This window comes from Chaetodon auriga, chromosome 8 (genome assembly GCF_051107435.1).
Source record: "Chaetodon auriga isolate fChaAug3 chromosome 8, fChaAug3.hap1, whole genome shotgun sequence".
Lineage (NCBI taxonomy): Eukaryota > Metazoa > Chordata > Actinopteri > Chaetodontiformes > Chaetodontidae > Chaetodon > Chaetodon auriga.
Window position 1 is genome coordinate 6,162,337 of NC_135081.1, and position 17,903 is coordinate 6,180,239.

At 40.0% G+C, this 17,903-nt stretch overlaps 2 protein-coding genes across 7 annotated transcripts in view; both read right to left on the bottom strand.

Moving 5' to 3' along the window:
• Positions 1–7,489, bottom strand: part of vps13b (vacuolar protein sorting 13 homolog B) — a 319,766-nt gene extending 312,277 nt beyond the window's left edge. For 4 of the 5 annotated variants that reach the window (XM_076736852.1, XM_076736857.1, XM_076736853.1 and 1 more), the window contains exons 1-2: positions 5,785–6,033; positions 4,083–4,226 (exon numbers count right to left, since the gene is read on the bottom strand). In XM_076736852.1, the coding sequence (XP_076592967.1) occupies positions 4,083–4,226; positions 5,785–5,955 (315 nt within the window). In that variant the 5' untranslated portion in view covers positions 5,956–6,033. Of the gene's footprint in view, positions 1–4,082; positions 4,227–5,784; positions 6,034–7,367 lie in introns of those variants that run through there. The other variant, XM_076736854.1, reaches the window with a different exon arrangement.
• Positions 7,490–11,453: 3,964 nt separating this feature from the next.
• On the bottom strand, positions 11,454–13,321 carry osr2 (odd-skipped related transciption factor 2). Of its 2 annotated transcripts, none has more exons than XM_076737732.1 (3): positions 12,669–13,321; positions 12,218–12,317; positions 11,454–11,820 (listed from the first exon to the last, which is right to left on the bottom strand). In XM_076737732.1, the coding sequence occupies exons 1-3, from the start codon at positions 13,319–13,321 to the stop codon at positions 11,746–11,748; spliced, it is 828 nt and encodes a 275-aa protein (XP_076593847.1). In that variant the 3' UTR covers positions 11,454–11,745. The 2 variants fall into 2 exon arrangements, with proteins under 2 accessions (XP_076593847.1, XP_076593846.1); XM_076737731.1 differs by having other exon boundaries at positions 11,454–11,902.
• Between the last annotated feature and the right edge of the window lie 4,582 nt (positions 13,322–17,903).

The window sequence follows — 17,903 nt, forward strand, 5'->3', positions numbered from 1 at the left end:
CAATTCCCCCAAAATCTTGACTGGAAGCCTTTTTGAAACCATCTGTAACAAATAGTTGTTTTGAAACTACATGCATTACACCACTACAGGTACTAGGACATGACCTTAAGCTGTGTACAAGCATAAAAACAAGTTTAAAGTTCCCTCAAACTAGAAACCTGATCGCAAAAGCAGTAGCCACCTGCATAGCATGATATTTACCATTAGTTCTGGGCAGCTCAAGCTCACGTGTTACAAATCTTTTTGCCGCAGTCTATGTAATTAACTGTAATTGACTTCCCTTGAAATGTGTTTCTTCTGGGACATCTGGCCTTGAAACTTCAGCCTTCCCATAAAAGGGCCGAGCTACACTTTCAATTTTGCAAACTGCATGGGTGGCAAAGGTAGGACGAGGCTCAGAAAAATGCCTTTCATATACCAGACTTGAAAATACATACAATTAAACTAAATACAATACACTAATATAAATATTTCTCTCGGGATAACTGTTCTCAGATTTATGTCCGTGATGATACATGAAAGGCTTAAAATGACATTATGTACCGATAATTTACAAGGACAAAGTCTCACTCTTGTTACTTTAAGGTGATTCTACATTCTGCACTATTCACAAAAATGCATTTGTGTCCTTAAAGTCTTACAAACATGATAAATGCATTTCCTCATAAAACATTTGCAAATCTGATTTGTCTGGAAACTGCATCGTTCTGCATTTGTATGGTCTGCATCATCCATGTATACAGCCTTGCAGTCTTATTCCACTTCCCTGCCTTTACTGAAGCATTGCTGCATGAGACACAAAATCAGAAAAAAAATGCTCAATAGTTCAACTACAGATCAAAACCTAGGTCCATGAATAAAATTCCAAATCTTGTTAATGAGAAGCACTGTTCACTGCTTTTGGACCAAATGAAACAGAGATCAATGACACTGCAAGGACAGAGATGGCCAAGTAGTTAATAGCACCGGTCAAAGTCAGAGCTCCCTGAATATCAGAGCTTGAAAGTGCACACATTTTACTTGCATCTGTGAGTGAAAATAAAACTGTGCAAATGAGAAAAAAAAAATGTAGGCACACCAGTTTGAATGCCCAGTTCCAAATTATTTAAAGGTCAGAATCGTTTTAAGGTGAGTTATCGGTACTTGAAGAAACCAGGGAGTGAGATCAATGATTTTCTTGTGTTTTGGTGTAATTTATTATCACACATGCACTCTCCTCTATCTCTTTCTCTCCTTTACTCTCTGTTTCGCAGCATGAGTGCAGGGCTTAGCTCCTCCAAACACACTGAGCGGACAGCTGAGCAGAGAGACTGCGGTGGAGAGACTGAAGCCAGGAGTTGACAACAACTATGCTTGTTACTGTATGTGCAATAAAACCTTCATGACTAAAAAGCTAAAAAGAGCAATTTATCAAAAAGCCTGTTCAACAAGCATAAACTTGCAGAAAAACTATGCTTTCACCTGTTATCCTGTCTATTGACTCCTATCCACCACCAGTATGTTTTACCCACAGTACGCACCTTTGGCTGATGATTATGAGCAATATGAACCTGTTTGGTCTATTTAGTCATGCATCTTAAAATCTAGCACATTCTTGTCGACTTTCTGGCTGAGGTGGCCGCCCCATCGCCCTGTACCTGCCCAGCACTGAATCCACGATTGCCATGTTTCCATTGCACGACACAGCTTGGCTCAACTCTACTTGCTTGCACAACAAAGAGCAACCAGAGCGGTCTCGTTGTCTGCGCTCTGATGAAGGATTTCCGAAACTCTGCTGTTTTAAATGTGTCAAATCTTCAAAAAATTTGTTATAGTGTTTCAGTTTTTTACAAAGCTTTGTCAATATCTTAAGGTCCATAGGGTCTTCTGCTTCCATAGTCCACTGGTTTTCATGTTATAATCGCGCACACACGAATGCACACACGCATGCACACACTCCTTGGGAACAGTTAGTGTTGAGCCCTGAATTTTTCTGGTCAGTGGTCAATGAAGCTGTCCTTTTTTTGAGCAACAAATGTGCTGAGTGAGAGTACTGCGCTTTCCTGAAGGATAATCATACTGGCAAAGTAGAGCCAACCATTTTTAAATGACTACAAGATGTGAACAACAATAGCTAATATATATGTTCTATGCTGGAATCCATCTGTTTAAAAAGTAAAGTTAGATGGATCTCTTGATAGATTGATAAAGCATTTGCAAATAGTTAACTGATAGTGTGGATGACAACACACTTTCATCCCCAAATTCTGAAATGTGCTTCTCGTTGCAGACTGCCATTACAGCACTTGCCAATGTTCTTTTTCCCCACAAGCTTTTGAAAATGCACATTACAATCCAAATCACTGTTTTAAATGGAACAAATCCACAAGCTCCCCTCAATGAGGCAGTGATTAATTGGTTTCTGTGCTTGCTTTCTTATTTTTTTCAATGCATTTCTCAACAGAGAAATTAAGCATGGATAAGAGAGACAGGAGTAACTGCTATTTACTGTAGCTGTGTCAAAATGGCAAACTTTAAGCTGCGCCTGAAGTGCTATGAAGTACCTTACCACACAGTCTCACATAGCCAGAATTATCTCCACACTTTGTTTTAAAACTGTGCCAGTGCCAGAAATGAGTCTACACAAAGACGAGGATGCAGCGACGGTGTTGCAAAACGAGGTTGGAAGGATGTGTTTTGGTGGAACATTTTTAAGTCAGGAAGTGAGCCCTGGCATTAACATAGCTGAGTCCCCACAATAGAAAAGGTAAAAGCTGCTAACTTGTTTACGTTCGTGCCTTTAGTAACCAAGTTAGGGTTAGGGTAACTTGTCATTTTCAGCATGTAGGTTGCTAGCTTGGAGGTTCGGAGACTGAAAACAGTAACACACAGATGGAGGAGGATGCTGACTAAAACAGTTAGCCAATGGCAGGTTGATATATACACCCAATGTCTTATGAGTCAGACGAGCAAAATGAGAATGATATGGTTGAGCTCTGTTGTTAGTAAATGTGGCTTGAGTAAAACAGTCCATAACAAACAGCAACAAATGAGCACACCTTCACCCCCAAACCAACTTCAAGCAAAGCATGGAACAAGCAGAGAAACATAAGCTCCTACAGGCTAGAGAGATTAATGTAGTTGATTTGAGAAACACCTAGAGTTAAAAACAGTAAAAAAAAACTTGTGATTTAGTTTTTTGTTTTTTGTTTTAAAGAACATATGGTATTTAAACATGAAAAATATTAAGATTACTTGCAGGTAACTGATGTACATACAAGACCACCTAACTGTATTATATTTATAACCCCACTTCCAAACAAGTATGCTGTGCAAAACGTAAATAAAGGCAGAATGCAATTATGCAAATAAGCTTTGTTTGCTGACAATGGTTTCAGGAAGAGTTCCCAAGCCCATGTATTAATATCCTCTATACATTCATGTGTTCAGAAAGTGATGAACCTCACTCCATCCTTGCCTGTGAACATCTGAGCCTTTCCAGGATGCCTCTTTTATACCCAATCATGATACTATCACCTGTTACCAATGAACCTGTTTACCTGTGGAATGTTCCAACAGGTGTTTTTGGAGCATTCCATAACTTTCCCAATCTTTAGTTGCTCCTGTGCCAACTTACTTGAAATGTGTTGCTGCATCAAATTCAGATTAAACAGACATGTACAAAAATTAGTGATGCTGAGTTTCAACTGAGCATATATCAAAAAGAATTAGCACATTACCACATTCTGTTTTATTTATGTTGACATAGCATCGCAACTGTTTTGGAATCGGTGTTGTAAAACATTTAACACATTACGATCCAGCATAAGCTGAAAATGAAATGATTCATTGTAGTTTCTCTTCATGTGATTTTACACTAAATCAAGATTATAGTGTAAAGCCTGTCATCTTTATTTTCTATATTTAAAAGAAAGGCCATCACAAAACTTCTTGAAAACATAGAGAGGAAAAATGAAGGAGTAAGTTTAACTTTGTCATGAGGACAAATTTCACATAAATTAACGAGAAGATCTGGCCAGCCCTGCTTTGGCCCAGTAGTGGAATCGGAGATAACATGTTTCTCATGCCAGTAAATCACTAACCTGGGCTCCATCCTTCAACTTGAGGATGCACTCCATAGTGTTGATGGTGATGACTACAGGCTCCGAGCCCAGCTTGGTCCAGGGTACGTGGATACGCAGCTCATGGATATGACCACTCATGAATGTGAAGGGCAGCTTCAACTCCTATAAATAAGCAAAGACACATAAAGATGAAAACAAAAGATAGCTACAAAGCTATAGGTAGAATAATCTGCACTTTAGTATTACATCTGTGTTGCAGACAACATTGTAAGGGCGTGTGGCGATATGACTGCTGATGTTTCAAGAACATTTAGAACCTTCATCCATTCATTTTCTAAACCGCTATTTGAAACTAATATCTGAAAACGAGAGGAAAGTAACAACAACAGTTACAGATTACATACACACTGGTCACGCTTTAAACATAATCAGTCAGATTTTCTCAGAAGCAGACGAATCAATGTTCTGCATCTTGAACCACTCTATGTGAGAACGAGTCTCATGAAACCAAACTGCCTACACACAGGCTTCACATGCCTTCGACTAAAGTCTAAGACAAAATAAATAAATAAATAATCAAACATTTTTCACAGGAAGTGCTGTCATGGATCTACAGTACGTCTGCTCAATAACACCCACAATGTTTCAGTAAAAATACTCTTTATATTAAGAAGATGATCTCTAATTGCACGTTATAAGAGGCACAAACAAAATGCAATAAAACAAAAGGAGGATAATTCCCAAGGTTTTGACATAACATTACACATCAAAATCCTGACACAGTTCCCACTGTCAGTTGGCTTAAAGCTGCTTCCAATAAGAACTTTCATCACAATCTCTGTTGGGTTAGGTAGTGTTTTGGTTTGCTCTTCAGAAGCAGTCAGGGCCCACTCAAGAGAAAAAAATGGCAGACTAATCTAATCCAGACATTACAAGTGTAAAAAAGAACAGTGTGTCAAAATAACACTGCAGAGCAAAATATCAGAGTAAATCTATCAAACTCCTCCAAAATGACAGATTCTGTAAAGATACTGTATCAGAGTCTGGCTGAACAGCACTGCTGCATGTTTTTTCTGATTTTCATTCTGGCTATACACACTGTAGCTGAGACATACAGACGACAGAATGGAAAAATATAGTAATGGGCAATGCTTACTTTGCAAACTTTTTATTTTTATGTTATGTCATAACAAAGACTAAAATTATGACTTCATTGTAAAGACATAATGTAATGTTAGCACTGTCATGATTACATGTTTACAGTAACTGCTTACTTCTGTTCAGAACAAAATGTTAAAATGAATCATTTTAAAATGCTAATTTTAGATGCTATCCATTAATGTCATAACTGTATCTTGCCTGTGCATGGATGACCAATGCTTATGAGCAAAAGCAAAACACGAAAGTGCAATAAACTATATAATTCACAACAAAAATAATGGACGTATCACAACTTTAATCCTTTGTGCTAAAAATGACTATGTAAAATGTAAAAATAGGACTTTTATCAATATATACATGCAGGAAAGGGATATTTATACACCTTTAATACTTAATAACATTGAAATACCAATGGTAATCAAAGTGTTTGTGTGGCCCGAGCAATATGGACCATTAAGTGTGTATGGATACAAAAAGAAAGATTTCTTTTGGGCACTGGGCCAAAACTACCATAATCAACCAGTTACAGAAAGCAGAGGATACGTTCAAAATAAAGTACCTGTTCCAGCACATCCAGCTTCAGGTCCAACTTGCTGAGCACCACATCTCCTCCCCAGAGAGACAGCTGCAGGTCAGATGGCTTCAGATTCTTAATATACTTGTTCACATAGCTCATCAGGAGTGGTGTGACATAGGACTCCAACATCTTGTCCCTGTCCTGAATGCACATCAACGATTAAAGAAGACAATGCGATGTTATTCAATGTTTAATTGTACATCACAGTATTTGTATTAAATCTCCTTTGGCATTATATCCAAATATTATTTTTCAAAAAAAACAATCCACATTTTTCACAGCAGATGTTTATATGTCATGGCACAAGAGACAGGTGAACTGAATAAGATGAATGATGACTGCATTCGTTTTAGTTGTGCCACTTCCAAGGCAGAACCAGGCTTTGAGTGATGACCAGCATGTCAATTGTCTGGTTCAGTTCTGCTGCTACCAGCTTAAGTGCAATGCTAAACTGTGTATCCCTTTCTGAGACAGATGATTATTCACGAGTGTATTTCATGGTGTCTTGACTATTGCAAATCCCCTTTCACCTGCCTTAGCAAGACTTAAAATGTTTACAAAGACTTACAATGTTTACAAATCCTAAAAAAAAAAAAAAAAAAAAAAGGTCTCATGTAACACCAATTGGTTTATTTTTACACTGGCTTTCCATCAAATTCGAGATCTAGTTGAAGACTGTTGTGATCATGAGTAAAGCCTCGCATGGTCATGCACTTGTCACAGTAAAGAGGCACTGCAGTCCTACATCAAAGGATGTTGGTCGTTGTCTGTGGACCCCTTTAAGAAGCAGCTCAAGACCCATTTGTTCAGACTTAACTTTGTTTCGTTTTTAGCATCTTGTTCAATCGTTTTATGTTTCTAGCGCATTTCTTACTGTCTGTATTTCATGAATGTTGCTCCGTCTTCTGTTTGCTTATTTGTTTTTTATTGTGAAACACTTTGTGACGTCTGCTATTGAAAGACACTATAGAAGTAAACTTATTTACTCATGCTAACACGGAATGTTTACAAATATTACGTGTAAAAAGTAACCAAATACTAGCTGAATCTCCAATCTAGGCAGATATTTGTAGCTACATTTAGTCATGTTGAGCTTATTGCTACTCGACAGAGGCTGAAAGACAATTCTGTTTACGTGTGTTGAAGGTTTAAATAACTGTTACAACCATTTCTGTGGTTCAGCTTTTTAGTGGCATATCTTAAATTCACAGGAGTGCCTGAATTAGCCTGCTTGTTATTGTGTCCTCGTTTTTTATGCATGCAACTAAAAGAGAAACGCCAGCTGTACTAAGCGACTCCATTACCACATACATGGCAATGTAACTGATATAACTTGGTGTTTATGAAACTGCGTCGTCCTACGTAGTAAGAAATTCAACTTAACGCTATTGCGGAGTAGTTAGCCAGAGAAGCTAACTATGCTCTCCTGTCATTCTAGCTATAGTTACACACCACAGAAGTAGAGCAAAGAAGCTAAGCTAACTGCTACGAAGAAGTCGCCCTGACTTCGTTTCGGCTGGCTAAAACATGTGACCGCTGGTAAACATAGATAAAGTCCTCCTTACTTGACTCTCGCTTATATCCTGTAGTTATTTCTTCAATTCGGTGTATAATATAACATGTTCATCCCGTTAACTGACGTTAGCCATATCTCTCAACTGTTTCAGCTACAACGTCATCAGTAAACACCAACGCGGCTTCCGTATGCCTGGTGTTACCTTTTCGTCCTGTAGGAATTCTGCACTGCCGTGTTCAGTGCACATATGCAACCCAAAACAGTGGCCATAGAGACGCATGATATTTCCTTGTGATACATAACTACGGAAATTTGATATTCAGAGGACCGACTTCGGGGATCACTAGAAAGTAATACATGATAACATTCGGCGTGTACTCCCTGACGCACACTGTCTCTTCCCAATTCGGATATTGCAGCACCAGGTGCCACAGTGCCAGATGGTTTAAAAGAACTGAAATAAGGGAACGTAGCTGGTACCTGGAAGTCAATTTATCAATAGGCCTATATCTTTTAAAACGTGATTGTAGCCTCATCACCGCATTTCAGTGTAAGGGAGGATTTACTAGGAGCACGAGAATGCATCTTCGCACGTAATTTCTCTCGCACGCCCCCTAACCCTTATATGGCTGCAGAAGTTCACCTTTGCTGAACGTGGAGAGAATAAACTCCACAGTGGGCAGCTCCTGAACACTGTCAGTGCCTGGACAGCTTTTTCTTGAAATTAATCAAATATTTTAGAGCAATGGGTTACGTCCTATATTCCCATCTCAAATCCGGTGTTATTTCAAAGACAGAGATTCTCTTCAGATACTGAGACAGAGAGCGATGGAAAAGTCAATCAAAGCAAATAATGAAGGTTATGGTAGAAGGATTTTTGCGTTCGGTCACACGGATGACTTGTCTGGTTTCGAAACATCTCCTTGGTAGGGCTGATCTAATCTTAAATATGAGATGACATGTCATAATATTAATATATGCAACTGGAAGCTCACTGAAATGTACAGATGGACTGTCACTGGAATAATAAATAAATACAGCCTCCTGTAAATTAGATACGATGGACAATGAATTCCGAAGTAAAGACAATAAAAGCTAAATTATTTTTAATCTTAGCCTTATTTTAGTTGTTTCAGGGCCATGGGTTACCTTGGAATCATAAACCCTGGTTTATCAAACAAATAAAACTTCGGGGTAAAAAATAGGGTGAGGCGCCATCTATTCTTCACAATCAAACTTGAACACACCAGTAATTTCTGCTGCCAGTGGTTTCTTTGGATTTGTCAAATATGTCTCCCTTCACACGTTTGTTTCTGCAGTTGTCAGCTGCTGCCACTGAGTCGTTTCAGCCAGACAATATTGACATGACTAATTAGAGCACCCAAACAAGTCATAACCTGCGAAGACGATTAAATCCAAATGACTGCACACCTCGGAAAACTGTAAAGACCCTATATTATTGTGAGTTTATTTCATATAGATTCAAACAAAGGATTAGCCTTCAGATCAGAAGCACTGGTGTGTGTGTGTGTGTGTGTGTGTGTGTGTGTGTGTGTGTGTGTGTGTGTGTGTGTGTGTGTGTGTGTGTGAAATAAAAAAACTGGATGTCTCTCGCAGGCCGTGGTGGGTCATATGGAGATCATATCAGAGCAGTGGAGCTCTGCGGCCTGCAGTCTGTGCCGCCTCTCCCCTGTCAGCTGGAGAGAGCCTCCTGAGTCCACAGTCCACACAGGCCGGTCACCGATGAAGTTCACCATGTGACTGTCCACTCTCTGCCAGCACTGAGAGCGCTCACCATGACCGTCATTGTTCTGTGGTCAGTCCAGGCCGAGATGTGCTCTGCAGTAAGGCAGAAAGTAGCCTGCTTGATATCATGGTATCTTAGTTTTGCGCCCGCTGACATAACTGAGATTATTTCATTTATTTCAGCCTATACCCAATATAGTGAGGTCATCGGTCCAATCTGGCATTGAGAGGGTATAATACACTTTGTATAAAAGCCAGTGATACATTAAAAATGAATTTGTTCTATTGTTGTTCTATTTAGATAATGTGATTCCTGTGAACTGATGAATATTTGTGGGGGAGGGTTTCCCCCCCGGGATTGTATTTCCATTAAGGCTATGCGAAGTAGATAAATCTTGCCGGTTTCCTGTCGGCCAAGGTCTCAACGAATTAACATAAAAACTAATTGAGGAAAAGCTGAAGCACCTGCAGGCCTGCTTGTTTAGAGATGCACCAGGACTCCAAATTTGCTGAAAAGTGGAATACTTTTGGTTGCCTTCAGCATTACAACATGAAGTCAAAGTCAAACCTCAGAATTTTTTACTTTATTTAAGTTGATTAGAATTTGTTTAACTGTAATTGAATCACTTCATCACAAGATAAAGCAGAGTAACTCTGAAACAATTCACTGCAATTAAAATCCCAGTCGTTATTTTTATTGTCATTAGCTTTTATTGTTATTATTATTATTATTATTATTATTATTATTATTATTATTATTATTATTATTATCTGTACATCATCTTTTCAAATTTGCATCATTTGCAGATTTTCATTTTTGGTGATTAAGCATTATTTTTTGTAAGATTATTAAGAAGCTCAATTGTTTGTTTGTTTATTTTTTGCAAATATGACCTTGCTCGGCAAGCTGTACGTTGTTGTCTTTCCATTTAGAGAATAATTAGGAAAAGCCTGCAGTGCGTAATAAACTGGGCCTCGGTTAATGGCCTTTCAGCAGCAATGAGCGCCGTTTTAAATCTTTCTGTTGTTATTGTAGCCACTCGTTCCAGACCCTATTTTCGAGCCCATTAAATATAAATACTATTTTTTCAAGCAATTAATTGCACTGTCAGGTGAAAATCAGGTTTTTTAACGAGTCCTCAGCAGCCTGGTGAAATCATGAACAACAGGCCTGAAGGCCAAGTAACACAGAAAGACAGGGAGATGAAGAGGAAGTCAGAGGAAGAGAGCCCTGCTTTGTCTCCACCGAATAATAAAAAAATGTTTATAGATCAGCTCATCCTGTCTCAGGTCGTAGCCCTGCCGGTTAATATTCAAGCGCAGTTTGATCCATTCATTTGATCCGTTCAGTGGCCGATCAAAGGTTAGTTGGATGAAATCCAAATCTTTGAATTTATGTATACATCTACAGAAATCTGTCTAAACCCGGGTGTTTAAGCACATCGTCCGAAGCGCTCAGTCTCTCTCACCTGCTTCACAATATACTGCATATAATTAGACTGTGTATATAAATCATTTCAAATTACACCTCAAATTAAAACTGAAATTCAAAATTGAGTTGTACGTCCCCTCAGGTGAGCACTGATCTTGTTAGAAATTCTGGTTTTGTTCAATAAAAACTGCTTGCAGGTTGTTGTAAGCCTGAATTACAACAAAACAGGATCTAAAAAAACAAAGCAGTTTCATTTTGTGGTTTTGTTCGTTGCGCAAGTGATGAATTAATGAAGCTTGATCAATTCCCAAAAAAGTAACCTGCAGACACTATCGGCCACGTCTCCTCTCGTTGGGTTAAATTGTTTTCTTTCTGCCTCTTCCGCTTTGCACGTCATCTATGATATGAGAGCTGATGTAGATAAAGGCGTGTGATACGGCAGCTAATGCGGCTAATATAAGAGTAATCAGCCTCTGTGGTCTGGAAGGTAGAAGATAATAATGAGCTCAATAATTGTGAGACTTCCAAAAACACTAATAGGTGGATGGGAGATAATAATCATTACGTGATTATTATTTTTATTTTAATAAAGCTGATTGTTTACTGTAATCAGTTATTACTAAGACAGGGTGGTTTTACATTTTAATGTCCGCAAGACCTGTCCTGAAAGACATTTCATGCTCCCTAAGTGCTAACTGATATCTGCTGGTCTACCATAAAAAGCCCAGCAAGTCGGCCTCACTAAGCTCTCACCGGCTGCTGGCTGTAAACATATAGACTATTAATTTGATGGCCATGGAGAATGGGTCCATCTTAATATTGTCTTTCGTCTTTGATGTTGTTTCTCGTGTTTCAAGGCAGAGGAATCATGAAATAAAGACAGAGCAAATGCAAATGTATAATGGAAATATTTATTTCTAAAATACAATTTAACATACTTTAAACTTATGACTGTTTTTTGACAACTTTATCATTTCAAGGTCAGGAAAGAAAATAAAAAAAAAACAACATTATGTACATGGTCTTGATATTTACAGGTGGTGTGAACGCTGGACATGGCCATTGGCTCCGCTGCTGTCCCACTTGAGGTGCAACCAAATCCCACTCTAAAATGTGCTGCAGTAAACGTGTCCTGATTTGGCGATTGTCTTTGAGCAAAAAAAAAAAGTCGCTGACTTGTCTTCCTGCGTTTTGTCCATTGTTATTTTGTTAGTCTGTCCAGGCTAGTAGTCCTGATGTGGGCTGTGCGTCAAACTGTGCCGTCGCAAGTCACAGTTGCGCCGAAACACCTTTCCGCAGCGGCCACAGCTGTAGGGCTTGATGTCTGTATGGGTGAGAAGGTGAGTTTTCAGGTTACTTCTTTGATTAAAGGTTCTTCCGCATGTGGGGCATTTGTGGGGAGACTCCTGTTTAGATTTAAAGCAAGCAAAGGATTATTCCCTTTAATTGTATAGAAGATCTATCAAGTGTATCTTTCAATCATCTAAATAACTGTGTCAGTCATAACTCACGGATTTACACATTATTTCTATACAACCTATGTTTGTCTCACTTAAATTTTTGTTTTAATTCAGTGACTGGCCAAACGCAGCCGTTTTGTGAGACTTACTAACATCCCCTTGCATGCAGTAGAACGTGCATAATAGGTGAATTGTGTTCTTAACGTGTCACATAGTTTAGTGAGAATAAAATCATGGTGACTGTTAATATTTTCAGCTTACCTGCATATGTAAGGTTTTATGGACGGCTAGAGTTCGAGACTGACAGAATCCCTTCCCACATTCTTGACATTTGAATGGTTTTTCCTTGGAGTGGATGTATCTGTAAAACAGAAATAACACTTAATCAAATATCTGCTCATGCATGGATTTGCTTGTAGCTGTTACAAACCCCAGAGTCAGAGGGCGAAAAAGCTCTACTGTGCAAGTTATGAGCGTCCAACTTAATGCGGAAAAGTGCTTTAGCGCCCTCATGGAGAAAACTCTGGGAACAGACCTGTCTCTGTGTTATAGCAAAATTCAAAATATTGTTTCTAATTGCAAATGCTGAAGATATCATTTAGGGGAAGACATATACCTGCGATTTAAACCACATGCAAAGTTACTGAGAATTTCAGACCCCCCTCCTAACCAGTGAGTAATTATCAGAGTATCTGTTTAAAAGCTGTCTTACCTGTGGTCTCTGAGATGGTCTTGTCTTCTGAAAGCCTTGTGGCAAATATCACAGGTATAGGGCCGCTCGTCTGTGTGGGTTCTCTCGTGGATGAGGAGGTTGTAGGACTTGGTGAAATGCCTGCCGCAGAACTTGCAAATAAATTCCTTTTTAGTCTTGGATGGGAGCCTGCCCCGGGTGGGTTTTCTGTCCGGGGACAGCTTGCTCAGCTCGGAGATGGTTCCCCCTAGTCCCGATGCCAACTTCGCCAGATCCGCAGTTTTCGGCGGATCCTCCTGAGTGGCAGCGAGGGCCAGGTTGGCGAAGTCAAACCTCGGCCTGTCCTTGTGCAGCGAGGGGACGCCGTGCGCAGCGCCGGCTTGTTTTGGATGGAAGAGTTGCGCTGCGGCTGTGAAGGGTAACGCTGGGAAGGGAATCCTGGGGTCCACCAGACCCTGGGCGGCTGCCATCTCTGTGATCGTCGACCTCAGTCCTTGGATGTGCGGGTAACCAAGAGTCCAGTGGTTCATGTGCATGGTTTGCACAGCGCTGAGGCCGTACAGCCCCTGCAGCTGGTCAGCGGGGAAAGTGTTGACGGCCTGCAGGAAGGAGTAGTTGGTGAGCTGGAGGGCCGGGTGCAGGGGGATAGGAGCGTGCAGGGCTTTGCTCCCCATCTCGGCTCAGACCTCTGCTGAAGACACGGTGATAACCCTGGGAAGAATGAAGAAAAAAAAAATGCAGAAGGATGAGTGTTGTGCGTAAATGCAACCTTACAGCCAGCAATTACGTGGTAACAAAGGCTTTAATTAGTGATTAGTAAAAAAAAACAAAAAAAACAAAAAACACCTGTTTGAATACACTATTTTACTTGAAATGCACTGAGATTTTCACCCACATTTTTTATTCTAATCTAACATGACAGCATTCATCTCAGGAAAATTTTGTTGGTCCACAAAGGGAATTCTATTCCTCCAGCACTGAAGAGTGGATCATTTCTGCTCAGATGAGGGCGCAAATTAATTACTCCAGTTTTAACAGCTTGCACAAGGCGATTGAGCTGATTGGGTAAATAGCTTAAACATTTTGTCAAGATGCAGCAGTATTGTCCTATAATGATAATGATGAGTAAAACCCTGTTTGTCATAAGCAAAACCACAGAGAGAATATAAACATGTATTTTACGTATTAGCGAAAACAAAGTTTGTCCTTTAAAAACAGAGATGCTCCTCAAAGCATTTTCATAAACCAAATCAGTCATCGAAACTGTAATTAAATTAAGTGGGTGTAAAACGACTCATATGGCATCGATTAACACTGTAAATTACATATCCAGATCACTCTGAAAAAAGCACTAAATTTCAGGCGAGGTAATTAGAGAAGACACGCTGTTGTTTTTGACGGTTGTAGTTGGTGTTTGACAATGCAAAACAAGTGCTCTGAGTGCACATTTGCAGAAGTCTGAAATTTCGCAGACAGAGATCAACTGTGTCATTAAGAGCACGGCCATGAGTCAAACACACAAATGCTGGCTGTTATCCACATGAAAGTTACTTTATGCTGGAAATGCATGTGCTTTTGATTTTTCTGCTTGCGGACAGTAGCCAGATAATTTTACAGGCCTAATATTGTGCTTTTATGTCTATTTATTTCATGCTGCGTGTGTTTGTATCAGGAGGGTTTCCCCTCGGTAAGTCAGCATGGTAGTAAAAAAAAAAAAAAAAAAAAAAAAGCCCTGAGCATTTTAACCTAGTTTTTCACAGAACACTGTTTGCGTTAATCAAAAGCAGCAGCAACCTATCTCCACTGTGCAGGACAAATAAGGTGAGCTGACAGTGCAAGAAATTAGGGGACCTGGTTCAATGTTTGTGGGACTGACAAATTATGTTTTCCCACACAGAAAAGTCCACCGTGTTGGTTCAAGACTCCGGATGGTGAAAGCGGGACTGGCAGCCAGCCAGGGGTGCAACGGCGAGCTGACCTTTAGATTTGGTCGAAAATAAAAATAAGAAAAGAAAAAAAAGACGCCAAGTTTTCTCTTTTTGAATTATAGATTATAATGCTTCGAGTTGTTTCTGATAGATCAAAACAAATCATATTTGTACATGTGTCACCATCCTACCGAACCTGAAACCTTTGGAGATGAGGGCATTATTCACGCTTGCAGAGTGAAAGTCCTGCTTACATGGCAGCCGGAGGGCTGGTCTCTTGTTTCGGTCAGGTCGTTACTTTTCTTTCACAGATCTCTGAATTCTGTCTCCTTTGCTTTCCTTTTCCGCAGACGGCATAGGGTTAAATGTAATTTTGCACAGGTGCAACTGAAGTCGTCACCATGCAGGCACTTGTTGTTCTTTGCCCGTCCTGCATGTACAACTTTGTTCAACCTGTTCTTCTCTCACTAACCTTTGGACTTCATTCACACTTTGACAGCAGCCTGAGTGCCTTGTCGTGTTCTCTGAATCACTGTCAGTTTATTTCTTTTCTTCTTTTTCTTTTTTTTCTTGGCAGAAGGTTTTAACTTCTTAAAGTCGTGACAGCTCTTTACAGAAGTGGAGGCCACTGCTTGTTTCAGCGGTGTTATGCACTGTGGACACAGTGATGTCAAAACGTGGGCGAACTGTGACCTCAAGCTGGGGATCATCACGAGGCAACAATCACCCCTAAAACCATTTCATGTAGCCTTTGTTCGTGAAAAGTTGGTCTCTTTACTAACAGTTAGATCTCTCCGGTATCTAGCCCAAACAGTAAAAGTTCAATCTTTTCTTTAGATAAAAAGTTCTAACGAGAAAGTTGTGTGTCTTCCTGCAGAAGACTGACATTTACCCTGTCAAACAGAATCTTACCCCAATAAATAGCTGCCAAAGGTCCTGCGGTATGTCAGTAATCCACAGTAACTACAGAGGCGACGAGCTCCAATAAAGCGCCGCTAAAAGTTTTCCAAGTTCCAAGTCCATGAAACTTTCATGTAGCCATGCAGTCGTCGCTGGTGTCTCGGACCTTTGCAGAGATTTGACAAGTTGTGAAAAGTTGTGGAAAGAGGCGAAGAAGTTTGGAGGAGAGACGACAGCAGCGTGGGAGTCCCGTCCGGAGCTGGGACTGGAAGTGTGCGTAATGCGCACCGGTCCTTCACTTTTCAGGGCTCCGGGGCTCCGCAGCGCTCAGCCCGCCCTCCGACACGCCTCCACCCCCCTCCTCTGTCATTAACTCCAATGTTCCTCCTCTGTTTATTTGTGTTTGGATAGCAACTAGGACTCCAGACCATAGTAGAGAAGCGTGTTCTGCTCAACCTGCCTCCTCTGACACCTCTCATATACCATATAGCCGAGACTGATACCTTCCTTTGGAGTCATGAAAGCGCAGGAGGAAATCCTGGTCGTTTTTTCCTCCAGCTCCATGCTTTTGAAAACGTGCTTTTGGATAGGCTACTTACAAGCTTACAAGATTTTTTTTTGAAACCATACACCCCATTTGCGAAAATGGAGGGCACATGCAAGAGCCACCACATTAAATCGTTTTATTTCTTTGCGGTAAGAGTAAAAAAAAATTATGAGGTTTGTGACAGGAAAAAAAAAACCAACATCCTGAGATCAGCAGCATGGTGAACAAATACAAAGTGAACTATTAACGACACTTGTATTCTTCAGACAATGAGCTGCCCTTTCCCTTCTCTACACTTCAATTTTTTTCTCTTTAAATTGTATGAAAACGCTTAAATAAAACTGACAAATTACCATGTCATGACACACTGGCGGCCTGGACAGTTTTACCTGCTATTAACAACTAAATAGGATTATTGCCACATAAGTCATCACACATGTTCCCCAGAAATAAAGTGACATATTATTACGGTTGATAAATCGTGTGCATTAAAACTGCCTGTAATATGTTGAGGCTATATCTGTGTTTTGCGATCAGCCATAATCAGGAAACCTCCTTTTTGTTCAAATTCAGAAAAATGAAATCTCATTCTTACATGCTTATCGTTGTCCAATCTTTTTATTGAGTGTATGAGCAGTGACAGAGTGTATGAGATGAATTAGACTATTCCTTAATTAGATTGTGGTTTGTTTCTGGCCACAGATTTAGATGCAAAGTAATTAAGACTTTTGACAGGCCGAATCAAAAGTTAAAGTGCGACTCTTTGTGCTGCGCGCGAGCACACACACACACACACACACACACACACACACAGAGAGAGAGAGAGAGAGAGAGAGAGAGAGAGAGAGAGAGAGAGAGAGAGAGAGAGAGACGCACGCGAGCAGGCTGCACTTCAACAGGTTGTTGAGAAAAGATGTTTAATTTATTGAATTTTCCATCAAACCAAAAGTCCAAGAAAAGTGAACTGAATTGGATTTTAAATACAAATCCTTTGGTATTTAAATCAAGGGTGGGAAAGTATGCTGATATTTCCGCGAGTGCAATGTCAAAATGCACGGACGGGACTTATTATGGGCCAATTTATCATCAGTTAACTTGTTTTTTCCCTCTTTAATTATCTTAAAATTTCATTGTACAAGACAAAACGACTGGAGGAAAACTTAAGTTTTTAACATGAACATGCAATTTATAATGCTGAGTGCAACAGGACTGACAGGCGTTTGCAGTTGCTGCAGCTCCTCTCTTTGCAGGAGAGAGTTGGTGTAGAGAATGCAAGTCTGCAGCGCCGCCTATTGGGGCTTCAGCGAAACAACACGCTATTTCCTCCACTCAAGTGTTTGCGGCTCTGACAGATCACTGTCTTTGAGGGCAACTTTATATTTTCTGTCGTCATCGCTGGAAAAAAACAAAAAAAACCTCAAATGCTTTAATAAAAATGGCCGCATCACTGTGGGGGAATTCATACTTCGAAGAAATGAATATATCTAAAAACATTAAGTATTTAACCTATAGACGAAAAACAATGACAATGTTATTAAATCTATTTGATTACAGCGTCGGATCATTGGAGCTTCTGATGTGTTCATGCCAGTCTTTACAGCAGAGTTAATTATCAGTGCACAGGCCCAGACAGATCTCAGTCCATTATAGGAGAGATAAGAAGCAAAGCACAGCACATGTCTCAGACGTTCAGTCTATCCAAGAGCTCATGTAGCCCAATTTTCGTTTTCTTAGAGCTGCAGAACATTTTCTGCACACAACATGCTTGTGGTTTTCGTTCGGTTTCATATCACACAGGCCTCTGTCTTCACTGTCAAAACACTGAGCCATTGCAGGCAGATTAGAAGACACGTTTTGACATTCTAGGTGATGGCATTTTCT